At 35.8% G+C, this 24,571-nt stretch overlaps 1 protein-coding gene across 16 annotated transcripts in view; it reads right to left on the bottom strand.

Annotated features, from left to right (window-relative positions):
- The window catches only part of Arhgap32 (Rho GTPase activating protein 32), a 301,921-nt gene that overhangs the window by 180,513 nt on the left and 96,837 nt on the right, over positions 1-24,571 (bottom strand). For 3 of the 16 annotated variants that reach the window (XM_074066349.1, XM_074066348.1, XM_074066347.1), the window contains one exon: positions 20,668-20,753. The exons of 6 other annotated variants lie outside the window; for them this stretch is intronic. In XM_074066349.1, the coding sequence (XP_073922450.1) occupies positions 20,668-20,753 (86 nt within the window). Of the gene's footprint in view, positions 1-9,162; positions 9,696-9,729; positions 9,865-10,733; positions 10,818-20,667; positions 20,754-24,571 lie in introns of those variants that run through there. 7 more of the 16 variants (XM_074066346.1, XM_074066350.1, XM_074066355.1 and 4 more) reach the window with 6 other exon arrangements.

The raw sequence follows: 24,571 nt of genomic DNA, 5'->3' as shown, positions 1-24,571 counted from the left end.
GCCTTCAAAAAAAAAGTTGAGGACATGGCTCAAGTGATAAGAGTAATTTATAATTTATCTGGTTATATGGTCAATATGCTTATTTATGTGCATAGTATGTATGTACAGTTATTTGTTAAGGCAAAAAATGTATCCATCAGCAATATAATACATAATTTTTACTATCTTTCATAAAAGACTACTACAAAGAAGTAAGAATTATTGCCACCACCTGCAATAAATAGATAAACCTCATAGATTTTGAAGAAAATAATTACATGCTACATATATCCATTCACACTTCGTTCGAGAAGAGGAAAAATTAATTCATGACAGAAGTGAGAATAAGAGTTGCCTTTGGCAACCTAGTACTGACTAGGAGGAACAAGGGTGTTGTGGCATGCTAGAAATATTATCTTGATTAGATTATGATTACATGAATGTGTGTATATATATGTTTACCAAGCTGTACACTTAAAATTTGTACTTTACTATATGCACATTATACTTCAACAAAAATATAAAATAAAGGTTTATTGGCAAATGTTACACGTCAGTTTAATAGATATGAAAATTATGTATATATAAATATACATATATATATATTGCCATGCAATAATGAATTAACTCCATAAAATCTTTGTATCTAGTTATTGAATCGGCTTTTTTGTTCTATGCTTTTACTATTATGGACAAATTGGAGCCTTAAGGTATTTGATCGTAGTTTCACAGTTTCACATCTAACAGAAAGGCCTCAGTGACTGACCATAAAATCTGAAGAAGCACATGCTATATTTTTTACAAGTGTTTTCTATAAAATACTTTCAGACTTGAATCTGAATGAATATATTCAATTGAAAAGGAAAACACTATCGTAAACAGAAGTTATAGATCTTACCATCTTGGTGCTTTTCCAATTAAAACTCTTTTAAATTATTTAAGTATTTGACACACATTCTATTTGTATGAGAGTCTTGCTTCTATCTTCTAAAAACTTACACTTGATAGTTTTAAAGTTACAAGTCCAAGTAGATTCCCTTCTGAAGATAAATATAACATACTGCCCAGAACTGTACTTTAGAGGCCTTTCTATCCCAGGCATATCTTTTTTTGGAATAAGTTCCAAGCAACAACAGAATTTTACCATTCTCTTTCTATTCTCCCAATCTTTGTTTTTATTTCTTATTCTCTGCCATGTTTGGTTCTGGTTCTGCTACAGCTGTGGCCCTGGCCCATAAGTTATTCCCCTTTCGGGTAAACAATGACTGGCAGTATGTTTCAGAGTCTGACTGTTCAGTAGTGCTTGACAAACAAGAGAAAGGTATCTGTATTCTGTCAGGGATGTCAGAGAACAGTCAATTTTTGTCTGTTTGGTTAAGAAAGAAGAACAGCTGGAAAGAACAGCTCTTTGAGATACAGCCTACATAGTGAGTTTGGTTTTCTCTGTTCTTTTTACCTGCAGATCAAGTGGTAGAACTGAAGCTATGAGGTTTCTTTGTTTACCTGGAACTGAAAAAAAAAATTTATCTGACATCCTAGAGTATAATATGTTAATAGTCTACCATAGAGGATATTAATAAATTAGATTGAAAGGCCTCTTAAAACATAGGTTCTCGGTTCTGGTTCATAAAACGTAGAAGCTCTGTTCAGGTTAGTCTACGCAGACTAATACATGCTTAAGTAAATCGAATAGATGCAGAATTCAAGGAAAATAAAGAAACTCAACTTCTAACACTGATGTTGGGTGTAATAATGTCATAGAGAGTTGTTGAAGTCAGTTAGAATTGAGTTTTGGTCACTTACAACTGAAAATGTATGATATACTGTAAATCTTAATAGGTATCACAATTTTATCAACCAAAATAAAAAAGGTATCAAGTAACAAAATCTTCATTCCATTCCAGTCTCTAACCTGCCCTTTTCCCACCTATTAAATTTCCCACCTCCCAAGTTAGTTTTCTTAAATATTCTCCAAGACTCATATATGAGAGAATATATCCAAAGTATAAAGGTAATGTATAAATATGCTATTCCTTTGGAGTGCTTATACACTATTGCAATGATTTTTTTCAAATATTTACTGGAGAACTCTCCATCAATATATAGAACTTTTCAGTGTTTTTACAAGTGTATAATATTCCACTATGTACACATTTCATAAATTTAATCAGTCCCCTCATAATGGATACTTGAATAATCTCCAACCTTTTGCTATTACAGATAATATGTACAAATTTACATATTCCTACATACACACAAGTATGTCTGATAAATTCTCCACAGTGAAAACATTCTTCATACATTAGCCCATTTTCCTATTGGATTGTTGATCTTTTCCTTATCTATTTTCATACTTTATATATTATATAAAATAATCCTTCATCTGTAATAAAAGTTCCATTATTTTGGCACCCTCTCATTTATCCTTGCTTATTTCACTTTTGTAATGCAGATGTTTTCTGTTTTAGGTAGTCTAAATTCAAACCTTTCATAGTTCAAAAACCTTCACTGATCAAAACACTATTGCAATTCTCCCATGTTTTCTTTATAAAAATTTGTTTCACTTGGTACATTTAAATCTTTAACCATTTGTAATTTGTCCTTGCTATGAGGTAGGACTCCAGCTCTCTTTATTTTCCACAGACGAGTGTACAGTTTTCTCCACTGTTGCATAATATGTAATGTCTCCATGATAGCATGGGGAAGCCCTCTTTAGCTTATCTAACTCTTCCCTTGTATGTGGGGTACCTCTAGGCTTTCCATTCTACCACATCATGTCTTCATGTCCCAGGACAAGGACTTAATGATTGAATCTTATACTACCATATACGGTCTTCTTGCCCACTCTTCCCTTTTCTCCCCCCTCCCCACCTTTCTGGCCACCATGAAATGAGCAGTTTTGCTCCATCATAAGGTCCCCTGCCATTATGTTCTGCCTCACCACAGGCCTGAATGCAATGGAGGCAGCTGACCTGGTCTGAAACCTCTGAAAAGGTAGGCCAAAATAACTCTTTTTCTCCTTTTAAGTTCTCTTATTACAAAAACTGGAAAATTACTCTGTAAAAAACTTTACCTAGGGCTCCAAGGTGGGAGTTTGTACCTAAAAGAAGCAAGACAGCAGCTTATATACAAGGCTACAAAGAAAACACAATGTGGGAGGGGACAGAAAAGGCAAATATTTCACTCAGCACTTTAAAGCATATGTTCTGTTCAATCAGAACATGAACACTAAATGAATAAAGCACATTCAAAGCTGGAAGGCATAACCTAAGCTTATTATATCAATTTCATTTATATGTTTCGTATATGTTTATAATAAACCTAAGTTTATTATATCAATTTCTCTACTTCAATTGAATTTGAAAGATTAAAAAAGAAAATGGAATTAGTAGACTAAAAGAATAAGCACAAGAAATACTTCAAATCACAAAATAAAAATGTGAAGAGAAATATATTTGGAAAGTATTAAGAAGATCTAATATGTAATAAATAGGTTTCATAACCCTTGTGAAAAAAAACATTAAAAGAGAAGAAGTGATAATTAAATTAATAATGGTAAACAACATTTCTTCACTAACACTTAGCCTCAAGCTAAAGAATAAATGCCAAAATATAGGTAACTGAGGATAAAAAGAAACTCCTACATGCATGCAGGCAGAAAGAGTAAGTTCCTGACTAGTACAGTTTGCATCTGGAGTGTCTCCCAAAAGACCGTATGTTAAAGGTTTGTTTGCCAGCTGTGTCACTGTTGGGAGGTGGCAAAACCTTTGGGAGGTAGGGCCTACTGGAAGGAAGTTAGGTGTCTCTTTCTGTCTCAATCTGCTTCCCAGAGGGCAGGAGGAGCAGCCTCCTCTGCTTTGCCTTCCCTGCCATGATACCATACCCCAGGACCAAAAGCAATGGGCCAAATGATCATGGACTGAAACCTCTGGAACCATAAGCCAAAGAAAACCTTTCCTACTTTTAAGTTCATTTATCTCCTACCAAAGATATCAACAGAAAGCTAACACACCAAAAAAGAAAAGAAAAAGCAGACTAGCATTTGCACATATATGAGAAATTATAATACAACAGAATTTATCTGGACAAAATACTCAAGAAAAACCCAACCATGTAAAAAATGACCCAGAACAGACACATTAAGACAGGATGTGATAAAGAGGAGAGGAAACAACAGTGAGCACTGAAAGGTTATATGTATAATTCAATCTGAATGAATGACAAAAAAATATTTACCTATCTTAGCAAAAAAACTAAAGGTCAGGGTTGGATTAGGCTGGGGATAAATAAGAATTCCAAAAGTCTCACATAAGAGAGAATGAGATTGAGAAAATGAGAAAGTAAAATTATCCTAAAGAAATTATGAAGTACAAGAGAAAGGAAAAAAGAAAGTCATAACAAGAAAAACAGAACACCTGGGTAGAATAAATTATTTAATTTTAAATAATTAGAGAAAATATCTATCTGAATGAGAATATAGAAAGGAATATTAACCATCAAAGAAAAGTAAACATGTAGCAAAACTTCCAAAATTAAGTGTGTGGGAAGGTTTTGTTTATTCTGACTATAATCTTGCTAAACTAGTCACTTGATATATCGTAAACAGAAAAAGGACTACATTACATTTGTAGAGATTTAAATATGTCCACGTGCTTAATTTAGTAAATTGTGAAAGTGCAGTTGACTGTTTAAGAGATGTTAGTATTTGAGGGGAATGCAAAGGTTAAGAAAAAATAGGGGGTTTTGTTTTGTTGCCTTCAGTGCTGGGAAATCAAAAGCAGGGCTTGTGCATTGCTAGGCAAGCAGGAAAGCACTCTACCACTCAGCTACGGCCCAGTCCAATTGTATAACTTTAATAAGCAACCTAATAACCAAGAACTTTCGTATAGTTTTACATAGGTCATATGCTCTGAAGCCTTTTTGTTTTTTTTTTTTTTTTTGAATGTCAAAAAATGCATACAGATATAAGAAAGGGCCTACCTTGGACTCCATCCTGAAGGATAAATTACTGAAATACCAAGAAAAACCTTGTACTAACATGCCTCATTCTTAGGATAGACTCGTTTCACAAATTATAAAGATAGACTAATGGCTCAACTCAGTTTTGCATACAATTTTCTGAGATTAAGGATTGTTCACGTTGGAGGAACTCTGTGATTATTAATACTGATAAGAGTATGTTGGGTGAAAGTTTATTAATATTAATATTTATTAATATTCCCAATATTAATATATTGGGAATGAAACTGAACTCCAAATCTTATCTTCAAGTTTATAAAGCAATGTAAATAATATTTTTGGCAAAATACACATCTTTTGACATTGTACACAGTAGATTATTAAGGGTGATCCATAAAAAGTCACACCATACACAATGGGCCTTGGTGAGGTAACAGGTAACAGTATATATACTAATGGTTAAGTGTTAATAGTACCTCTCTAGTCCCCCATGCTCATAAAAACTGACTTGGAATCCCAAAATCAAGGATTCCTGCATAGGACAAAAGAGTCAAGAAAATAAAAGCAGGAAATTGTGAAATAGCTTTATGAATTTCCAAAGGAATTAGCCATTAAAGTAAATCATCCTAGAGCTAAAAGAAAAGCAAGAACCTGTAACAAATGAAATACCATTGTCAAGGCCCTTATTACCTACTTGGACTGTGCCATATCTTCTAACTTGTGAGGTCATTCCAAGCAAGGCAGAAATGGAATAAAGCACCAACCAGCCGTTCAAGTGCACAAAATATTATTAGTCTTAAAGTGCTATAAGCCAACAAAGACATTCCCCCAAAAATTAAAATGTTCAACAAATCATCCACTTAACTGGAGTCAGAAGTTTCTCTGCTTGCTTAAAGTCAACTGCTTAAATGCAGATACAAGTAAAGATAAGACTAAGGGATTTGGGCATCTGTAGACTAAAGGTCTACAAGTTCCAAAAGTGTGGCTCAATTATGTCCCATATCATACCTGTAACTGCCTCAAGTTACATTTCTACTTGCCAGGCTGTCTACCTGCCAATAACGTTATATTAGAAAAGACTAAAGATTATAAACATTTCTACCTTCCAGTGCCAAAGTCCTTGAGCCTTTCATGACAATGAGTTAAACATGAATGATTCCTAGATGTTCCAGAAGTCGTATCTTTAAAAGGTCGCCATGGTGTTCATGACTTTACTTTTATGTTGACTACACAATCTATACACTAGTACAAAGAAAATGTCACAAAAAAGGAATTTCAAAGCTGAGTTATCAGCTACATCCTCTTAAAAGTTACCACTTACCAGAGAATAGGATTTAGCAGCATGTATCAAAAATCTTTTCTAAAACTAAAGTCTTTCACTTTCAGTCAGTTATACTTGGGCTCAAATGTTTGCTTTACCATATACAAAGTTTATTCTACCAAGACAATAATGTAGTCTATGTGGTTCTCTGAGCCATGAATTTCTTATCTGGAAAATGGAAAAATAATACCTGTTTTACCTGTTGATAAAACATATTTAACCTAATAAATCACAAATAGCAACCCCTAAATAAAAATTCCTTCTTAACAGAATTGAATCATTTGTTCTTCCTTTTCTGTCTTACATTGACTCTTCCTATTTACAGAAAGAGTCTTTTTTTTTTTTTTGTAGTGATGGGAACTAAGCGGGGGCATTCTAACACTGAGTTATAACGCTATAACTCCTACCCAGACTACAGGACCACTCTGTTGTAAGGTCTCTGAGGGCCTCTAAATATTCTAAGGACTATTTTGCCTCAGTAATAAGGTAGACAGAAACACAAATTATTAACTTAACAGTACAAATGAGAGATCAGTGAGTCAGTGGTATACAAGTCTGAACTGCTACTATGAAGGAGCTTGAACAACTTCCCACAGTGCTAGAAGTAAAGTAAGAATAAGTATCCTTTCCTCCAATCAAGTCCAAAATAAAGGCTTTTCCACAAGCTAGTAGAGAAACATTAAGTCCCCACTAAGAGTAATATACTTCCTCTGGCAGCAGGTGGTAGCTGGAGCCTCAAAAACTTACACTCTAAAAGCAGGATGACTTAACACTCCTAGCCATGGCACCTCAGGTGACATGGTGCTGTTCTTTTAAGACTAAATTTAAAACTTAGCTTAGAAGCTATTTAGGGAAAAAGAACAGTGCACAATCTTTTGCCTTTATCTTATTAAGTGTGTGTGTGTGTGTGTGTGTGTGTGTGTGTGCGCGCGCGTCTAGAAATGCAACCAACACAACAGTTTGAATTCACGTATATTAGCACAGATTTTAAAGAAACTTACTACTTTGGTGTACATTTATTAAATTGATTTTATAAAAACAACTCTCACACAACACAGAGTCTACAATTTGGTTCTCCCACGTTACTGCTGCAGCTCCTTCTGTGCAACCCTTCACCTTCCACACCCACACACATTTTTCTGCTGGGCATTTCAGCAGGAACACACTGCGGATGTTGTGAAAGCCCTCTTCCTCGTGCCTTACTGCTGAATAGGTGAGAAACATACATGAAATGAAGCCTTACCAACATCTCTGTGGCATTTGTAAATAAAATAAGATCAAATCTCAAAGACATATTTGGTTGGGAGCATTATGGTGATATTCAGATAGGAAAAACAATTGTAAACAAGAACAAATGCCCTATGGTATCAAGGTTCCCTAAAACAATGCATATACTAGCGTGGTTTGTCAGAATGAATATGCTGTCACATACTCAAGAAAAAAAGGCACAACCTTACACAGGTTGGTTTTTAAATGTCAAAAGAAACCCCAGAGACACTCCAGTTACCTAACAAATAAATCTAGGATTACAGTACTAAACCTACTGTAAAGCATCAACAAAATAAATTCCAAGATGTTTCTTTCTGTGACAAATAACCTAAAATAACTTACACAATTTTAATCAAATTAAACAGTTCTAATATCAACAAAACAAAACAAACACTAACTATTAGTAAGACAATGACCATAGTGAAAACTGGAGGATATTGTAACATCCGCACACCCTAACAGAGAGGACACTAAAGGCTAAATGGCACTAAGAGAAAATAAGAAAGTTGAAACAAACAAACAAAAAAAAGAATGAAAAAAAAGAGTGAAGTGCTAATAAAAGTTCATTTTCATATTTTGAGCATTAAAGTATTCTTTTAAAAATTTAAATACACTTCTCATTTATTTTAACTCCTGATCAACAAATTCAGTGTGGCTATCAAGAGTTCCTAATATTCAGTTCTTCCTGTCATCTACCTATACTTTAAAAATAAACTCCACACCCACAGATTAAGAAATTCTGTAACTTTAGAAAGATAGAGGCTCTTTTTGAACATTAAACATAAGATAGTATCTGATACAAATGATATGTTCACCTACCCAAATGCACATAGGTAAAATTATAAAAGATGTTCAATTACCCATGTGAGTGGCACTGATAATATGTAGTGCAAACCTCAAACTTCAAGAGATTGTTTTAATTGCCTAACCCTGCATGAATTAAAAAAAAAAGCCAGAATAAAGCTTCCTAAAATTTCTAACAGTACAACAGAATTAACAACTAGCACTGTTTCCACAAGTCAGTAAGACCTATTTCTCAACCAATACTTCTAAACTCCTGAGAGCTGCTTAACAAGGAGGCATCCCCTAACAACTTTAATTACCAAGTTACCACTTGAGATTTCAAAAACCCAGAATGATTTGGTGATAGGGGAGGAGGTGAGATATAAGGTCAGAGACAAGAATAAAGGTAAAAGTCACAAAATAACCAATCTGTACTTAATGAAAATGTTTTATATATATGCATAAAGCAACAAACTACAGAACACATTCTAAGGAAAAGCCTATCAGATACAAATTCAGATCCAATCTATTAGATAGAAATCAGACACAGGAAGGGGTACTAGTTCATTATAAGTTCCTACTTGAAATTCCTGAAATGCTACTACAAAACCTGTCTAACATCTTCTCTTCCTGGTGTTCTAATAAGTCATTGAAAATACATTTTACAAGCTCAGGGCAAGTTGTGAGATGAAGAATGCTATATACAACTCGAAACTTGTTCCAATCAGCCCCAAACCTTCCCCAGAGAAAAGAAAGTCTTATTGGAAGGAGACTGAAAGACAGATGGAAAAGGGGGCAGGGAGCAGAGGAACAAACAAAGACAGTGAGAGAACCATGAATCCCTTCATTACCTGAAGTTCTCTTCCCTCTCTCCCTCTTCACCATCAGCCAGCTGGGTTATAACTTCAGAATCCAACCAAAAGACACTGTCATCCCCGGAAGTGCTACTATCACTTTCCATCTCCATCTTGTATTTTACAAATTTAAACCTCAAGGCATGGGATAAAGAGCACCAATGTTCAGATGGCTCAGCTCTACTGATTGACACAGCCGTGTGCTTCCATACCGGTGGTACATATGCATTACTGTCGGGACAGGAAATCCCAGGCAGCACACTCACTGCATCTGACTGCGCACCTGTCACACCTAAGACCCTCCCATTGCCTTAGGCTCTGTGACCTACATACCAAAAGCACAGTCCAATGAAGGTGATTTTTCACTAACTATTCATTTTAGTAACTATTTTTCTCTCTTCAAAGTTCCAAGTAATACGGTGTAAAAAGGTATTTTCAAAAAGCAGAATTTTATTTGCAGCCCTTTACGACCTCAGACTGAAGAAAGGTAAACAGAAAACTACAAAGAATAACTACACAAAAAGGTGTCCTATGTCAGGCACAATTTGAGGCACTGTTACAGACCTCACTAAAGAGGATCACGGTTAATAGAGAAGACATGCGTTGTCTAGGGATCTGCCCAGCTTCATGTGCTCCAACATAACACAGGTCTTTCCTTCCTCTCAGTAACAGATGTCATATACACTTTTGCTCAGGTGTCTAGAGGGAGGCAGAAAAGCCCAGCTTGTCCACAGTCCATAAAGGAAAAAAAAAAGTTACAAGTTGAAAGACATTGACAATTACATCAAATAAAAACATGACAAAATGTACACATTGACACTGCAGACATCCATATAGCAATAAAATGACTTACTGGAAAATGAGTAAAAAGATCTATGACACTGTCAACAACACAAAAGTTACTTTGAAAATGGCCATGTTGGTGCCAACCACTATCATGTCATAAAATCATGGGTTTTTGTCTTCTACTGAGCAGCAACAAGCTGAGGAGCCCTAACTTTCCATTAAATCTAAAGAGATCTTTTTGTTTTGTTTTGTTTTTTGCAGTTCTGGGGTTGGACTCAGGGCCCCACCCTTACTAGGCCCCACCCTTACTAGGCAAGCCCTCTACCACTTGAGACACTCCACCAGACCTTTTTTCTGTGTTGAGTATTTTTCAGATGGGGTCTCACAAAGTATTTGCCCAGGCTAGCCTTGAACCTCAATCCTCCTGATCTCTGCCTCCTCCCCCTTTTCTTTTGATGATACTGGGATTTGAACTCAGGGCCTCATGGCTGCTCAGCAGATGCTCTATCACTTAAGCCCCTCCACCAGCCCTCCCTGCCTCCTCAGTAGCTAGGATTATAGGTGTGAGCCAACAGTGCCCAGCTAACTCTATCGGTTTTTTTAAAGGGAAAGAAAGAGAGAAGGGAGAGAGGGAGGAAAGGGAGGAAAGGGAGGAAGGAGGAATGAAGGAAAGAAGACATTCACTGGGCTATCTTTGAATTTTCACATTTTAAAATATAGAAAATGAACTTCTAACTGATTTTTACACAACAGCCTTTCCTTCCTAGAAAATTACAACTTACATAATATGTGCTGTTTTAATCTTGCTGCTCCAAAAATGTATGTACTTTTAGTCTATTGCCAGAACCTCAAATTTGTTGATAAGCCTGGGGATAGATTCAAAAAACAAATTGTTTTTGTAAGCAGGTGATCTGGAAAATTTCACTAACATTTGCACAGAGACATCTTGTGAGATAGTCTACTAATTTCTACCCAAGATAATTCCATAGTAAAATTTGACCTAAATAATCATTTCAAAAAATGAAAGATCATTACAATACAGCTGTAAGTTCAACTTCCAAAGAACCTGAAGATGGGAATTAAATTTAATCCCTTCTAAGTCTATCCATTAAAATAAATGTCCAATAGATCAGAAATTAAAATATAAAAATTAAACCATAAAAGAAAATGATAGGAAAGCTTTTTTAACCACCACATAATTTTATGAAGCCCTGAAACTATAAAAAGATACATCTTACTACATAAAAATTTTAAAATCTTTCATAACAACCAAAGACCATTATGAACAAAAGTCAAAATGCAAACAAATTGAGAAAAAAATTAGAACATATCACTAAGGGTTAATTTTTTAAATATATAGTTTCTACCAATCTCTAAGATCCAATAACCCAAAAGATAGACAAAAACATAAAGACGTTGTTTACATTTTTATTTTTATAACAATTCTCTTTGCAGGTATTTCCTACATTGGAATAACTAACTCTGAATTAACAGCTATTTTCTTTAGTATAGAATACTCATGTATTCTGGATCCATATACAGTGATATTTGCTTTAACCCACAGCTATCTCTAAAGGACAAACAATTCTTATGCATACTATGGAAAATTTATTTCATAAAGATGTCAAAAAAGAACCCAATTTATTTAAGATGGTCTTCTACTGGTTATTTTAAACATAACAGAAAAGGTCTACCTGACTAGAAAACGGAACATTTTGTGTTGGAACAGACTTTGCTGCATTAAATACATAGATTCAAAGAGTGATCAAACTTTGAACTGTTCAAAAAGCTAAATGATGGGTTTAAAAAAAAATTACTACCTTAACACTGCACCATCCTCACTGCAAGGATATATGTCTAAAAAATATATTCAATTTTAAAAAGCTATTTATAAAACTGGAAAAAAAGTTTTCCATAGAAAAGGAAGTACTGCAAAGTCAAAAACACTTGGGCTTAAACCTCAACCATGCCATTTATAAATAGTGCAGTCTTAGTAATTTAAATTGAGTCTCAACTTCGTAATCTTTAATGTAGGAAAAATACTAACCTTGTAAGTAAGGTTCAGTATGCATGAGCAGTAAGCATAAACAGAAGTGTCGTGTGGTGCAGGAGAGGTGAGGGACTCAATCATTATCACTGAAACTGGAAAATCTTTCATTGCTGTGATCATACAAAAACTTAGGAATATTTTCATCTGTAAATCTTTAACTGTAAAATCTTACGAGTCTAAAATTGTTACCATAACTTACAAGAGAATGCTAATCCAATCAAGGAAACAAGTACCAACTACAGTAACAGGTTGCTTTCTAATTATCTAAATCCCTTTCATAATTGTGAAGAATAGTAAATAAACATTACAACAGGAAGCTCATGAATACACAGGTTATGAAGTAAGGACAGTAGTCATGCTTATTTTCAGGGGATACATTCTAACACCTCCAGTGGATTACTGATATATACTGTTTTCTTTCTATAAACATGCTTATGACAATGTTTAATTTATAAATTAGGTACAAAAATTAATGACAATAAAGGACTAGATGCCCATAATCTCAGCTACTTGGGAGGCAGAGATCAGGAGGATTGCAGTTTGAGGCTACACCAGGCAAAAAGTTAGCAAGACCCCATCTCAACAAACCAGTTGGGCATAATGATACATCCTATAATCCCAGCTACATGGGATGCATAGGTAGAAGGATCATGATCTGTGGCAGGCCCAGGCAAAAAACACAAGACCCTCTCTAAAAAATAACTAAAATAAAAAAGGGCTGGGAGCATGGCTCACGTGGTAAAATACTTGCATAGCAAGTACAAGACCCTCATTTCAAACTCCAGTACCACCAAAAAAAGAGAAAGAGTTACGTAAAAATTTACCATAGATCATAACAACTTTGGTGTATGATTTTTTTTCTTTCCTGAAATCAAGAACTTTCACATATTCACTTAAAGGACACACTTCAAAGCTTTTCTTTTCTTTACATATTCAAATTGTCTGCATCACTACTCTTGTGCTTTGGGGTCGGTATTAAATAAAGTCAGGATTACTTGAACATAAACACTGCCTCACAGTACAGTCACCTGAGAACAAGATGCCTACTAAGTGATGATACGCTGCAGAAAGCAAGGATTGCCCTCGGTCCCACATCCTGGGTGGGACAGAACAGGATGGCAAAAGATTTCAGCATATTACAGAACCAACACAATTCCAAATTTTCAAATTAACAGCTGGAGGCATGACTCAAGTGGTAGAAGGGCTGCCTAGAAAGCATGAAGCCTTGAGTTCAAAACCCAGTACCACAAAAAAAAAAAAAAAAAAAAACTTTAGAAATTACTTCTGGAACTTTTCATTTAATATTTTCAGACCTCAACTGATCACAGGTAGCTGACATCACTGAAGGCAAAACTCCACACAGAGGAGGAATGCAGTACATGTAAAATCAGATCACAAGACAACTCAGCATTAACATTTACAGTCTTCTTAATAAGCAGTATTTCCAACAAAGGACACTTCATAACTATTGACTAAGTTCTCTCAAAATGAAAATGAAACAGTCTGCTATTTTTAAGCCCTTTATCTTTCAGTGCAATAAAGCAAAGAGTAAAAGCATACATTCGTGAAAGCTTAAAAAGTGTGTGATGTGCATTATCAATAAAGAAAACTGCTTTCAAAGATATAATCTCAGGCTATGCTTTCATTAGATCACTAACCAATTACCCTTAACTAAGATCCACTCAAGTTTCTTCTCTTGAAGAGCTGGATGCTGTTTTTCCATACCATATACCACATTGATGACAAGTGTTTATTGATTAAATTTTTCAAAAATTTTTTGAAAAAATATAGGTCATATGACTGAAAACCCTAGGTTTCATGAGTGATTTGAGGGAAGCCTAATTTCAAAAACACATAAAGGCAATGTGTACAAAGAAGACTATTTTTTTTTTATTATTCATATGTGCATACAAGGCTTGGGTCATTTCTCCCCCCTGCCCCCACCCCCTCCCTTACCACCCACTTCGCCCCCTCCCTCTCCCTCCCACCCTCTGAATACCCAGCAGAAACTATTTTGCCCTTATTTCTAATTTTGTTGTAGAGAGAGTATAAGCAATAATAGGAAGGAACAAGGGTTTTTGCTGGTTGAGATAAGGACAGCTATACAGGGCATTGACTCACATTGATTTCCTGTGCGTGGGTGTTACCTTCTAGGTTAATTCTTTTTGATCTAACCAAAGAAGACTATTCTTATATAAATCAAGTTAAAATAAAAAGAGAAAGGAAAAACAAAACACAGCAAGAAAAAAAGAGTAAAAACAAGTTATCTTATCAAAATAACTAAAAAAAAACTTTAAAAGATTCTTTTTCTATCAGGATCTCAGAATCACAAAATAAACTTACTGGAGATACAAGAATTTAGCCAGGCACCAGTGGTTCATGCCTGTAATCCTAGCTACTCAGGAGGCAAAGATCAGGAGGATCGAGGTTTGAAATCAACCAGTTTGCAAGACTCTTATCTTGAAAAAACCCATCACAAAAAAAGGGCTGGTGGAGTGGCTCAAGGAGTAGGCCCTGAGTTCAAAGCCCAGTACTGGAAAAAAAAAAGAAAAAAAGATACAAGAATTCAATTCCTCTATAGGACATATTTATATGTACTATATCAGGCCAGGTGGGCTGGCTCAATGTATATAAGTAAATTCAGCTATTCAGGTGGCAGAGATATGAAATCATCACAGTTCCAGGTGGTCAGCCTGGGCAAAAAGTGAGTGAGATCCTACCTCAACAAACAGCTGGGCACAGCTCGGGGCACCTGTGTTCCCAGCTAGGCAGGAGGACTGTGATTTGAGGGAAGACCCTTGGCAAAAGGCCCAAGACCTTAACTGAAAACTAAAGCAAATAAAAGGGGGGGGTGGGGATATTGCTCAAGTGATACAACATCCACCTAGGAAACCCAACGACCTGAGTTCAAACTATGACAGCACCAATTTTTTTTAATGTCCCAACCCAACCTCTGAAGAACCAAAATCAATGACACTTACACCATATTAATAAGAAGCCCACTGCTCATAATATCTCTACAAATGCAGAGACCAAATCTACTTCAGATTGAACAAGAAATCCAACACAGAAATATTTTAACACTCAAGGGCACAAATTGCTCTTGAGTAATCAGTATTACCCAGTATTCTACCAAATGAAGCTCCTCAGAAGCTACCACAGCAACACATCTAGCTAGCTACAGACACAAAGAGTAAGTAACTTCAGAATTTCATTGGCAGACCCAATAAATAGCAAAAACACTTGCTTTATCAGATATGTTAGAATCGAGACGTCTCACTAGCTAAGCCACCATCTTCTCAGTCTGGAAGACCACTCGTTTTTGCCTTCAATCTACAAAGTAAATCAAAACTGCATAGTCATTAATAAAGTCTGAAACAAGTTCTAACTTTTCTAGTAATGAGATAAAATATAGTATTTACATGTTGTGATTAAAAAAATAATAAAAAACAGGGCTGATAGAGTGGTTCAAGTAGTACAGCATCTGCCTAGCAACTGTAAAGCCCTGAATTCAAACCCCAACACAGCCAAAAAAATAAAAATAATTAAGTAACAAAACACTAGTGAAAGTAATAAACAATTCTTAACAAACAATCAGCTTTCTGAATGACCATTGGAGAGTAAAATAGCATTTTGGTATTTCTACCTGAAAGGGAATCTGCAAGAAGGAGTAAGTAGACCACAGTTAATTAATATGTAAGAACAGTGCAGAAAATTAGGGGCTAATTATGTCACAATTGATTTGAGCCATGAGTCTTGTAAAGATAATGAAGTTTCAGTATTCATTAAAATAAACCTGAATTAAAGGAAATACCTTCTGAGATAAAATTTTGATTGACTATACTATAGTCAGTAAGATACAGAAAAGCAAAGCTATATACTTTTAGAAACTTAAGGCACTAGAAAATTGTGGTCATGGCAAAAGCTGAACTTTATGTATAGTACTCATTAATACTGTAACTGGACCTCCTCCTGACGCTACTACAAAGAAAAATGTTCAATGTAAACTTGGTGAATACTAACCAGGGGAGGAGGCCAAGGATCTCAGCAGACTCCACCTCAGTGGAAAATTAGGGGAGAGGTTGGGGAGGCGCTAGGATAAAAGACAAGGGCTATGTGAAAATGCACAAAGCCTTCATGACTTAAAAGAAAGTACAGAGCCAGCACCAGTGGCTCATTCCTATAATTAATTTTAGCTACTCAGAAGGCAGAGATCAGGAGGATCACAGTTGGAAGCCAGTGGGGGCAAACAGTTTGTGAGACCCTATCTCAAAAGAACCCATCACAAAAAAGGGCTGGTGGAGTGCCCCAAGGTGTAGGCGGAGTTGAAAGCCCATTATCACAAGAAAAAAAAAAAAAAACCAAGTGCAAATGCATAAATGTATTGCAATGAGTTTATCCTGACAAATTAGTTGGAGAAATATCAATAAATCAAAGGATTCCATCTACAGCTTTACCTATTGGTGGTCTTCCCTGGATAGCTCACTTTGTCAGTTGGTTTGACACTACTACAGTTTATTCCGCCTGTGCCTAACTAATGTCCCAAAGAGGGTGACAAAGGTAAAGTGGGGACCAGCAATGACTACTTACCTACTGGCTACTTACAGTATTCAACTCCTTGTAAAATTATAGGCAATTTTTTCAAATCACAGCCATCCAATCCTCAAGTAACAGAAGCTAAAATCCATATTTCTGAACATTAATTTGAGGTATATTATTATGATGGTTTAAAATAAGCCTATTGCTACTCCTGATATCAGTGATTCTTCAATCATATTTTCATAAAACAGAGAACTAAGTTCTTATCTGCTCACTTACTATATTTCTGGAAACAGGCATTCCTCTCATTTTCCTCTGTTATAGAAATTTGTTCTAGTAAATTTTATCAATTGCAAAAATTAATGAAGTGAGTCTTCTGAAGAATAAAATAAAATAGAAAAGAAAAAGGAAGTCAATAAGACAGCTCTTCAAAAATACAGATTTATATTTGAATTTTAATGATGCATATATTGAGTATCTGCTTATTTCTTCTGAGTTTGCTAGAAGCAGACATCAATAGTAGTATCTGTGGTGCTTTTTATCTGACATTTTCAGAAGGAAAAACGAATGCAAAGTACCTTTTCTGATGTTTCAAACAACACTTGCTAAATAATGCAGTTGTTTTTAAGTGTCAATTCAGAATCTTCAAATTATATCATTATTCCCTTGTAATAACATAAGCATGTTTAGAAATGGAACTAGCATTGCTTCCTGATACACAATTCATTAAGCTACCATTTCATTACTGCAGATATATTCAAGTTATAATATGCACAACAGTTGAAAACAGCAGTATTACTCTTGAATAACCATGTTTTGATGCTACAAATAATTATAATTTTAGATTGTTTTATTTAATGAATTGGAACTTAGATGATTTAAATTCCTTAATATCTCTACTAACTTGGATAATTAAAGATCTCCAAAGTTTAATTTCTTCTTAGTAACTATATCCAAACATATTGCTGTTGAAGTGATTACATCAAACAGTACATACAAAGTACCTACATAAGCCAGATGCAAATGGCTCACGTTTGTAATCCTGACAACTTGGGAGGCAGAGATCAGGAGGACTGCAGATAGTGGACAGCCCGAGCAGTGAGACCCCCATCTCCAAAATTACCACAGCAAAGTAGACTGGAGGTGTGGCTGAGGCAGTAGCATGCTTGCTGTGCAAGTACAAAGCCCAGAGTTCAAACTCCAGCCCCCCCCCAAAATTAAAAATGTATCTACATAAGACATCTGTAAATAGAATATGCTAAAAAACTGAAAGGCAGAAATTTCATGAATCCAGGTTGAATCTACAAAAATGTTTAGTTCCTTTAGTAATCCAAATTGTTATTTATTTAGCCTAATACTTTTTGTTTCATGATATATGCTAGACACTGATATTATGCTGTATAGAAAATACTATTTAACATTTATAATGCACTCCAATGCCAATGGAATTTAGTTCAATGATGGGACTAAATTCCCCCATCAAAAGACACCGATTGGCAAACTGGATTAAAAAGGAAGATCCAACAATCTGCTGCCTACAGGAGACCCACCTCATCAACAGAAATAAGCACTGGCTGAAAGTGAAAGGCTGGAAGAAGATCTACCAAGCCAATGGTCCCCGAAAACAAGAAGGGGTATCAATACTTATCTCAGACAAAGTAGACTTCAAACTTACATTGCTCAAACGAGATAGAGAAGGATACACCGTACTTATTAATAAAAGGGGAAATGCATCAAAAGGAAAAAATAATTGTCAACCTATATGCACCCAACATCAATGCACTCAATTTCATCAATCATACTCTGAAGGACCTAAAAACATATATAAAATCCAACATAGTGGTAGTGGGAGTCCTTAATACCCCCCTATCACCAATAGATTGGTCATCCAATCTATGACCTATAACCATAGATCAAATGGACCCAGATCATACCATAGATCAAATGGACCCAGCTGATGTCTACAGAATATTTCATATACATTCTTCTCAACAGCCCATGGAACCTTCTCCAAAATTGATCATATCTTAGGGCACAAAGCAAGCCTCAACAGATATAAGAAAACAGAAATAATCCCATTCATTCTATCTGACCACAATACATTAAAACTAGAAATCAACAACAAAAACAGCAGTAAAAAACATGCAAACAACTGGAAGCTGAACAACACATTGCTCAATGATGAATGGGTCATTGATGAAATAAAAGAGGAAATTAAAAGGTTAATGAAAATGAAAACACAACCTACCAGAACCTATGGGACACAGCAAAGGCAGTCCTAAGAGGAAAGTTTATAGCCATGAGTGCAAATATTAAAAGGACAGAAAGATCCCAAATCAATGATCTAATACTACAGCTCAAACTCCTAGAAAAACAAGAACAAGCAAATCCCAAAACAAGCAGAAGGGAAGAAATAATTAAAATAAAGGATGAAATCAACGAAATAGAAACAACAAAAAAACAAAGAATCAATGAAAAAAAAGCTGGTTCTTTGAAAAAATAAATAAGATTGACTTGACAGACCCCTGACAAACCTGACTAAAATGAGGAGAGAAAAAACCCAAATCAGTAAAATCAGAAATGCAAAAGGGGACATAACAACAAACACCATGGAAATCATCAGAGACTACTTTGAGAGCCTTTACTCTAATAGATTTGAAAATCTCAAAGAAATGAACAGATTTCTAGAAACTTACAACCACCCAAAACTGAACGAAGAGGATATTAATCACCTGAATAGATCTGTAACACAAAAAGAAATTGAAGCAGCTATCAAGAGCCTCCCAAAAAAGAAAAGTCCAGGACCTGATGGATTCACCGCTGAATTCTATCAGACGTTTCAAGAAGAACAAATACCAACTCTCCTTAAACTGTTCCACGAAATAGAAAGGGAAGGAACACTGTCTAACTCATTTTATGAAGCCAATATTACTCTCATCCCAAAATCAGACAAAGACAACTCCAAAAAGGAGAACTACAGGCCAATTTCCTTAATGAATATCAATGCAAAAATCCTTAATAAAATAATGGCAAACCGAATCCAACAACACATCAGAAAGATCATCCACCATGACCAAGTCGGCTTCATTCCAGGGATGCAGGGGTGGTTCAACACGCAAATGTATAAACGTAATACAGCACATCAATAGAAGCAAAGACAAAAACCACTTGATCATCTCAACAGATACAGAAAAATCCTTCGACAAGATCCAACGCCACTTCATGATAAAAGCTCTAAGAAAACTGGGAATAGAAGGAAAGTACCTCAACATTGTAAAGGCTATATATGACAAACCTACAGCCAACATCATACTTAATGGTGAAAAACTAAAACCATTCCTCCTAAAATCAGAAATGAGACAAGGGTGCACACTATCACTCCTATTCAACACAGTACTGGAAATTCTAGCCAGAGCAATTAGGCAAGAAGAATAAATAAAAGGAATACAAACAGGTAAAGAAATTGTCAAAATATCCTTATTTGCAGACGATATGACCCTATACCTTAAAGACCCAAAAAACTCTACCCAAAAACTCTTGGACACCATAAACAGCTACAATAAGGTGGCAGGATACAAAATCAACTCACAAAAATCATTAGCTTTTTTATACACCAACAATGAACAAACTGAGAAGGAATATATGGAAATAATCCCATTCACAATAGCCTCAAAAAAAAAAATCAAATACCTAGGAGTAAATTTAACAAAGGATGTGAATGACCTCTACAAGGAGAATTACAAACTCCTGAAGAAAGAGATCGAGGAAGACTACAGAAGATGGAAAGATCTCCCATGCTCATGGACCAATAGAATCAACATAGTAAAAATGGCTATACTACTGAAAGCAATCTACATGTTTAATGCAATTCCCATCAAAATCCCAATGACTTTCATCACAGAGATTGAAAAATCTACCTAAAGTTCATTTGGAAACACAAGAGACTGCGAATAGCCAGGGCAATACTCAGCAAAAAGAGCAATGCTGGAGGTATCACAATACCCGACTTCAAACTATATTACAAAGCAATAACAATAAAAACAGCATGGTACTGGCACAAAAACAGACATGAAGACCAGTGGAACAGAATAGAGGACCCAGATATGAATCCACACAACAATACCCACCTTATTTTTGACAAAGGGGCCAAAAATATACGATGGAGAAAGGACAGCCTCTTCAACAAATGTTGCTGGGAAAAGTAGTTATCCATCTGCAAAAAACTAAAATTAGATCCATGTCTATCACCCTGTACTAATATCAACTCAAAATGGATCAACGATCTAAATATCAGACCTGAAAATCTGAAGTTACCACAGAAAGGAGCAGGAAACACTCTGGAACTAATAGGTATAGGCAAAGACTTCCTCAATAGAACCCCAGCAGCTCAGTAACTAAGAGAAAGGATGAATAAATGGGACTGCATAAAATTAAAAAGCTTCTGCACAACAAAAGAAATGGTCTCTAAACTGAAGAGACCACCCACAGAGTGGGAGAAAATATTTGCCAGCTATACATCAGACAAGGGACTGATAACCAGAATATACAGGGAACTTAAAAAACTAAACTCTCCTAAAATCAATGAACCAATAAATAAATGGACAAGTGAACTAAACAGAACTTTCTTAAAAGAAGAAATTCAAATGGCCAAAAAACACATGAAAAAATGCACACCATCTCTAGCCATAAAGGTAATGCAAATCAAAACCTCACTAAGATTCCATCTCATTCGTTAGAATACCCATCATCAAAAACACCACCAACATGTGTGAGCAAGGATGTGGGGAAAAAGGAACCCTAGTCCACTGCTGGTGGGAATGCAAGCTGGTACAACCACTCTGGAAAGAAATTTGGAGGCTTCTTAAAAATCTAAACATAGACCTGCCATATGATCCAGCAATCTCACTCCTGGGGATACACCTGAAGGAATGCAACACAGGTTACTCCAGAGGCACCTGCACACCCATGTTTATTGCAGCACTATTCACAATAGCCAAGTTATGGAAACAACCAAGATGCCCCACCACTGATGAATGGATCAAGAAAATGTGGTACTTGTACACAATGGAATTTTACTCAAGTGTGAAGAAGAATGAAATCTTATCATTTGCAGGTAAATGCATGGAACTGGAGAGCATCATTCTGAGCGAGATCAGTCAGGCTCAGAAGACCAAAAATCATATGTTCTCCGTCATATGTGGTCTTTAGATCTAGGGCAAATGCAGCAATGTGGTTGGACGTGGATCACATGACAAGGAGAGATCACATACAGGAGATATAGGAATAGGTAGAAAACCCAAAACATGAAAGTGTTTGATGTCCGCACTCCAGAGGAACTAATACAGAAACCTTAAAGTGACAGACGTTAACATGAGAAGGGGATCAGGAACCAGTGTAAAGATCAGTTAGAGATGAATCAACATGGGTTGCAACACATTTGTACATGAAAGCAATGTTAGGAATCTCTCTGTATAGCTATCCTTAACTCAACTAGCAAAAACGCTTTGTCTTCCTTATTATGCTTGTGTCTTTTCTTCAACAAAATCATTGATAAGGGCAGAACAGGACTGGCCTGGAACTGAAGGGGGAGGGGAGATGGTAGGGGAAGGGGATAGGGTAGAGAAATGACCCAAACAATGTATGCACATGTAAATAAATGAATTAAAAAAAAACACTTATAATGCACTCCAATGCCATTTAATCTAAATATTTTGGCTTTTTAATTATGCATATTTCCAATTGCATAATAAAACCATAAATTACAGAATAACATAATCAAACATATCTACTTCCTCTCCTCCCTCCACCACTGAATTGTATATAAGCAAATCCCAGATATTATATCATTTCAACCTTAAATAATTAAACATATATATTTTTAAGGTAAGTTTTTTTGAAGAAAAAAAAAAAAACACTAAAATATTTTCTTGCCTGAAAAAATTAACCAATAATTCCTTATCAGGAATATCCAGTCAGGCCAGGTACAATGGCTCACATCTATAATCACTACTACAGAGGCAGAGATCAGGAGGCTCATGGTTTGAGGCCAGCCTGGGCAAAAATTTTGTGAGATCCTATCTCAACCAATATCTGGGCATGGTGGCATGCATCTATTATCCCTGTCATGCAGGGAAGCCCAAATAGGAGGACTGCAGCCCAGCTGGGGGAGGAAGGAAGACCGTATCTCAAAAAATGACCAACACAAAAAGGACTAGAGGCAAGACTCAAGAGGTTAGAGTACTTGCCTAACAAGTGCAAAGTCCTGAATTCAACCCCCAATACCATCGACCCCCCCGTCAGTGCACAATTCTCCTGTTTCCCAAATGTCATTGACCTCTTCCCTTTTCTAACAGTTCCTTTGCATGAATCATAAAGTCCATGCATGAAATTTTGGTCACTATGTCTTGTAAGTCTTTTTTTGAGTTTTCCCCTCCTCCTCCATTTTTTAAATTGTCAGACATGGGTTGGAGAAAACAGGTCCTATGAAATTTCTGACATTCTGTTTTTTGTTGCTTATATCCCAAAACTGTGGTTCTATAGGTTTCCTTAGCTTTTATATTTCCTTTAAGTCAACCCCTTTTTTTCCTCATTCAGAGTAGGCAAGCACTCTGCCAGTGAGTCACACCCCCAGCCCAGTCATCAATTCTTAAAAGCTACATTGACTGCTTTAGCTTGATGTTTTCTGCTTTATCTACCTGTCTTCTAAAGTAAACATTAATCAACTGAATAAAAACTTGATAAAATAGGAAAAAGTTTTATAATATATAAAATTTTAAAGTAAACAAGAAAAATGTGAACCAAGGGCCATAGAAAACCTATTCTTGCAATGCTTAATCAAGTACGAATGAGCAGCTGCTATCCAAGATATAGCATATTAAGAAGTTTGAAATGTTCCTTTGCATCTCACCAAAATGGTCTCTTCTGTTTCCTGCCACCTACATTTCTGTTCTCCCACATAATCTACTAAGAAAGGGTAAGACCTACACAAATTTAACAACTGTAACTATTACCAAGACTCCACACAGTGTGTTTGCAACTCTGATTAATTTCCACCATTTTAGGAGAACATAGAAGCTACACAAACTACAGGCTATGCTATGCTAAAGAGTAGAAAACATTACAATCATGCCTAAGAGTAATACATATCATGGAATTAATTCATCAGTTACATAAAAAACAGTTGACATGCAGAAACAATACATTGTAATAGATGACTTTTGCTGGGCGCAGGTGGCTCACCCCTATAATTGTAGCTACTCAGGAGGCAGAGATCAGAAGGATCGAGAAAGCCAATTTCAGGCAAATAGTTCACAAGACCCTATCTTAAAAAAACCCATCACAAAATAGGGCTGGCAGAATGGTTCAAGGTGTAGGCCCTGAGTTCAAATCCCAGTACCACAAAAAAAAAAAGATGAACTTCATTCATCAACTATTATACCCCACTAACACAGTTCTGCCAAAGAAAGCCAGACCTTTGTCCTGTACCCCATCCAAGAAAACTGTTATGATTTGGCCAATGTATCTGAATGTCCAAATCCAAGAGAAGTTAAAACATTCACAGATGCTGCAAGTATTAACTATATTCACAAATTAACAAGGGGTTCTTAAGTGAGCAAACAGAAAATACAATTTGTCATGCCTTGGTTTGCTGCCTTCAAAATAACCAGCTAGTCATTACTAACCATCCTATGGGTTTTTTTACAAAACACAAAACGGCACTATAATAAAAATCACATTGGACTAATACTGCACTTTTTATTTTCAAAGCACTTACACATTTCAAAACAAATGACAAGTCACACACACACAAAAAATGAACCCAAGAGAAGGGTGGGAATTTTGCATCAAAAACATAGAATGTAGGGAACTAAACTTTCAAGAGAACAAAACATACTCAGAACTTAATTTACTATACTCCTTCAATAACCACATAGCCTAGTGTTAAACAGCTTAGTGATAAAACAGGTGCAACACACTCCGAGAAATGAGTATGCAACAAAGAAGTATAGTCACTTCCAGCCTAGCTGTCCA

Source organism: Castor canadensis, chromosome 2, assembly GCF_047511655.1.
Source record: "Castor canadensis chromosome 2, mCasCan1.hap1v2, whole genome shotgun sequence".
Classification (NCBI taxonomy): Eukaryota; Metazoa; Chordata; class Mammalia; order Rodentia; family Castoridae; genus Castor; species Castor canadensis.
This window is presented reverse-complemented; position numbering and strand designations above follow the sequence as displayed.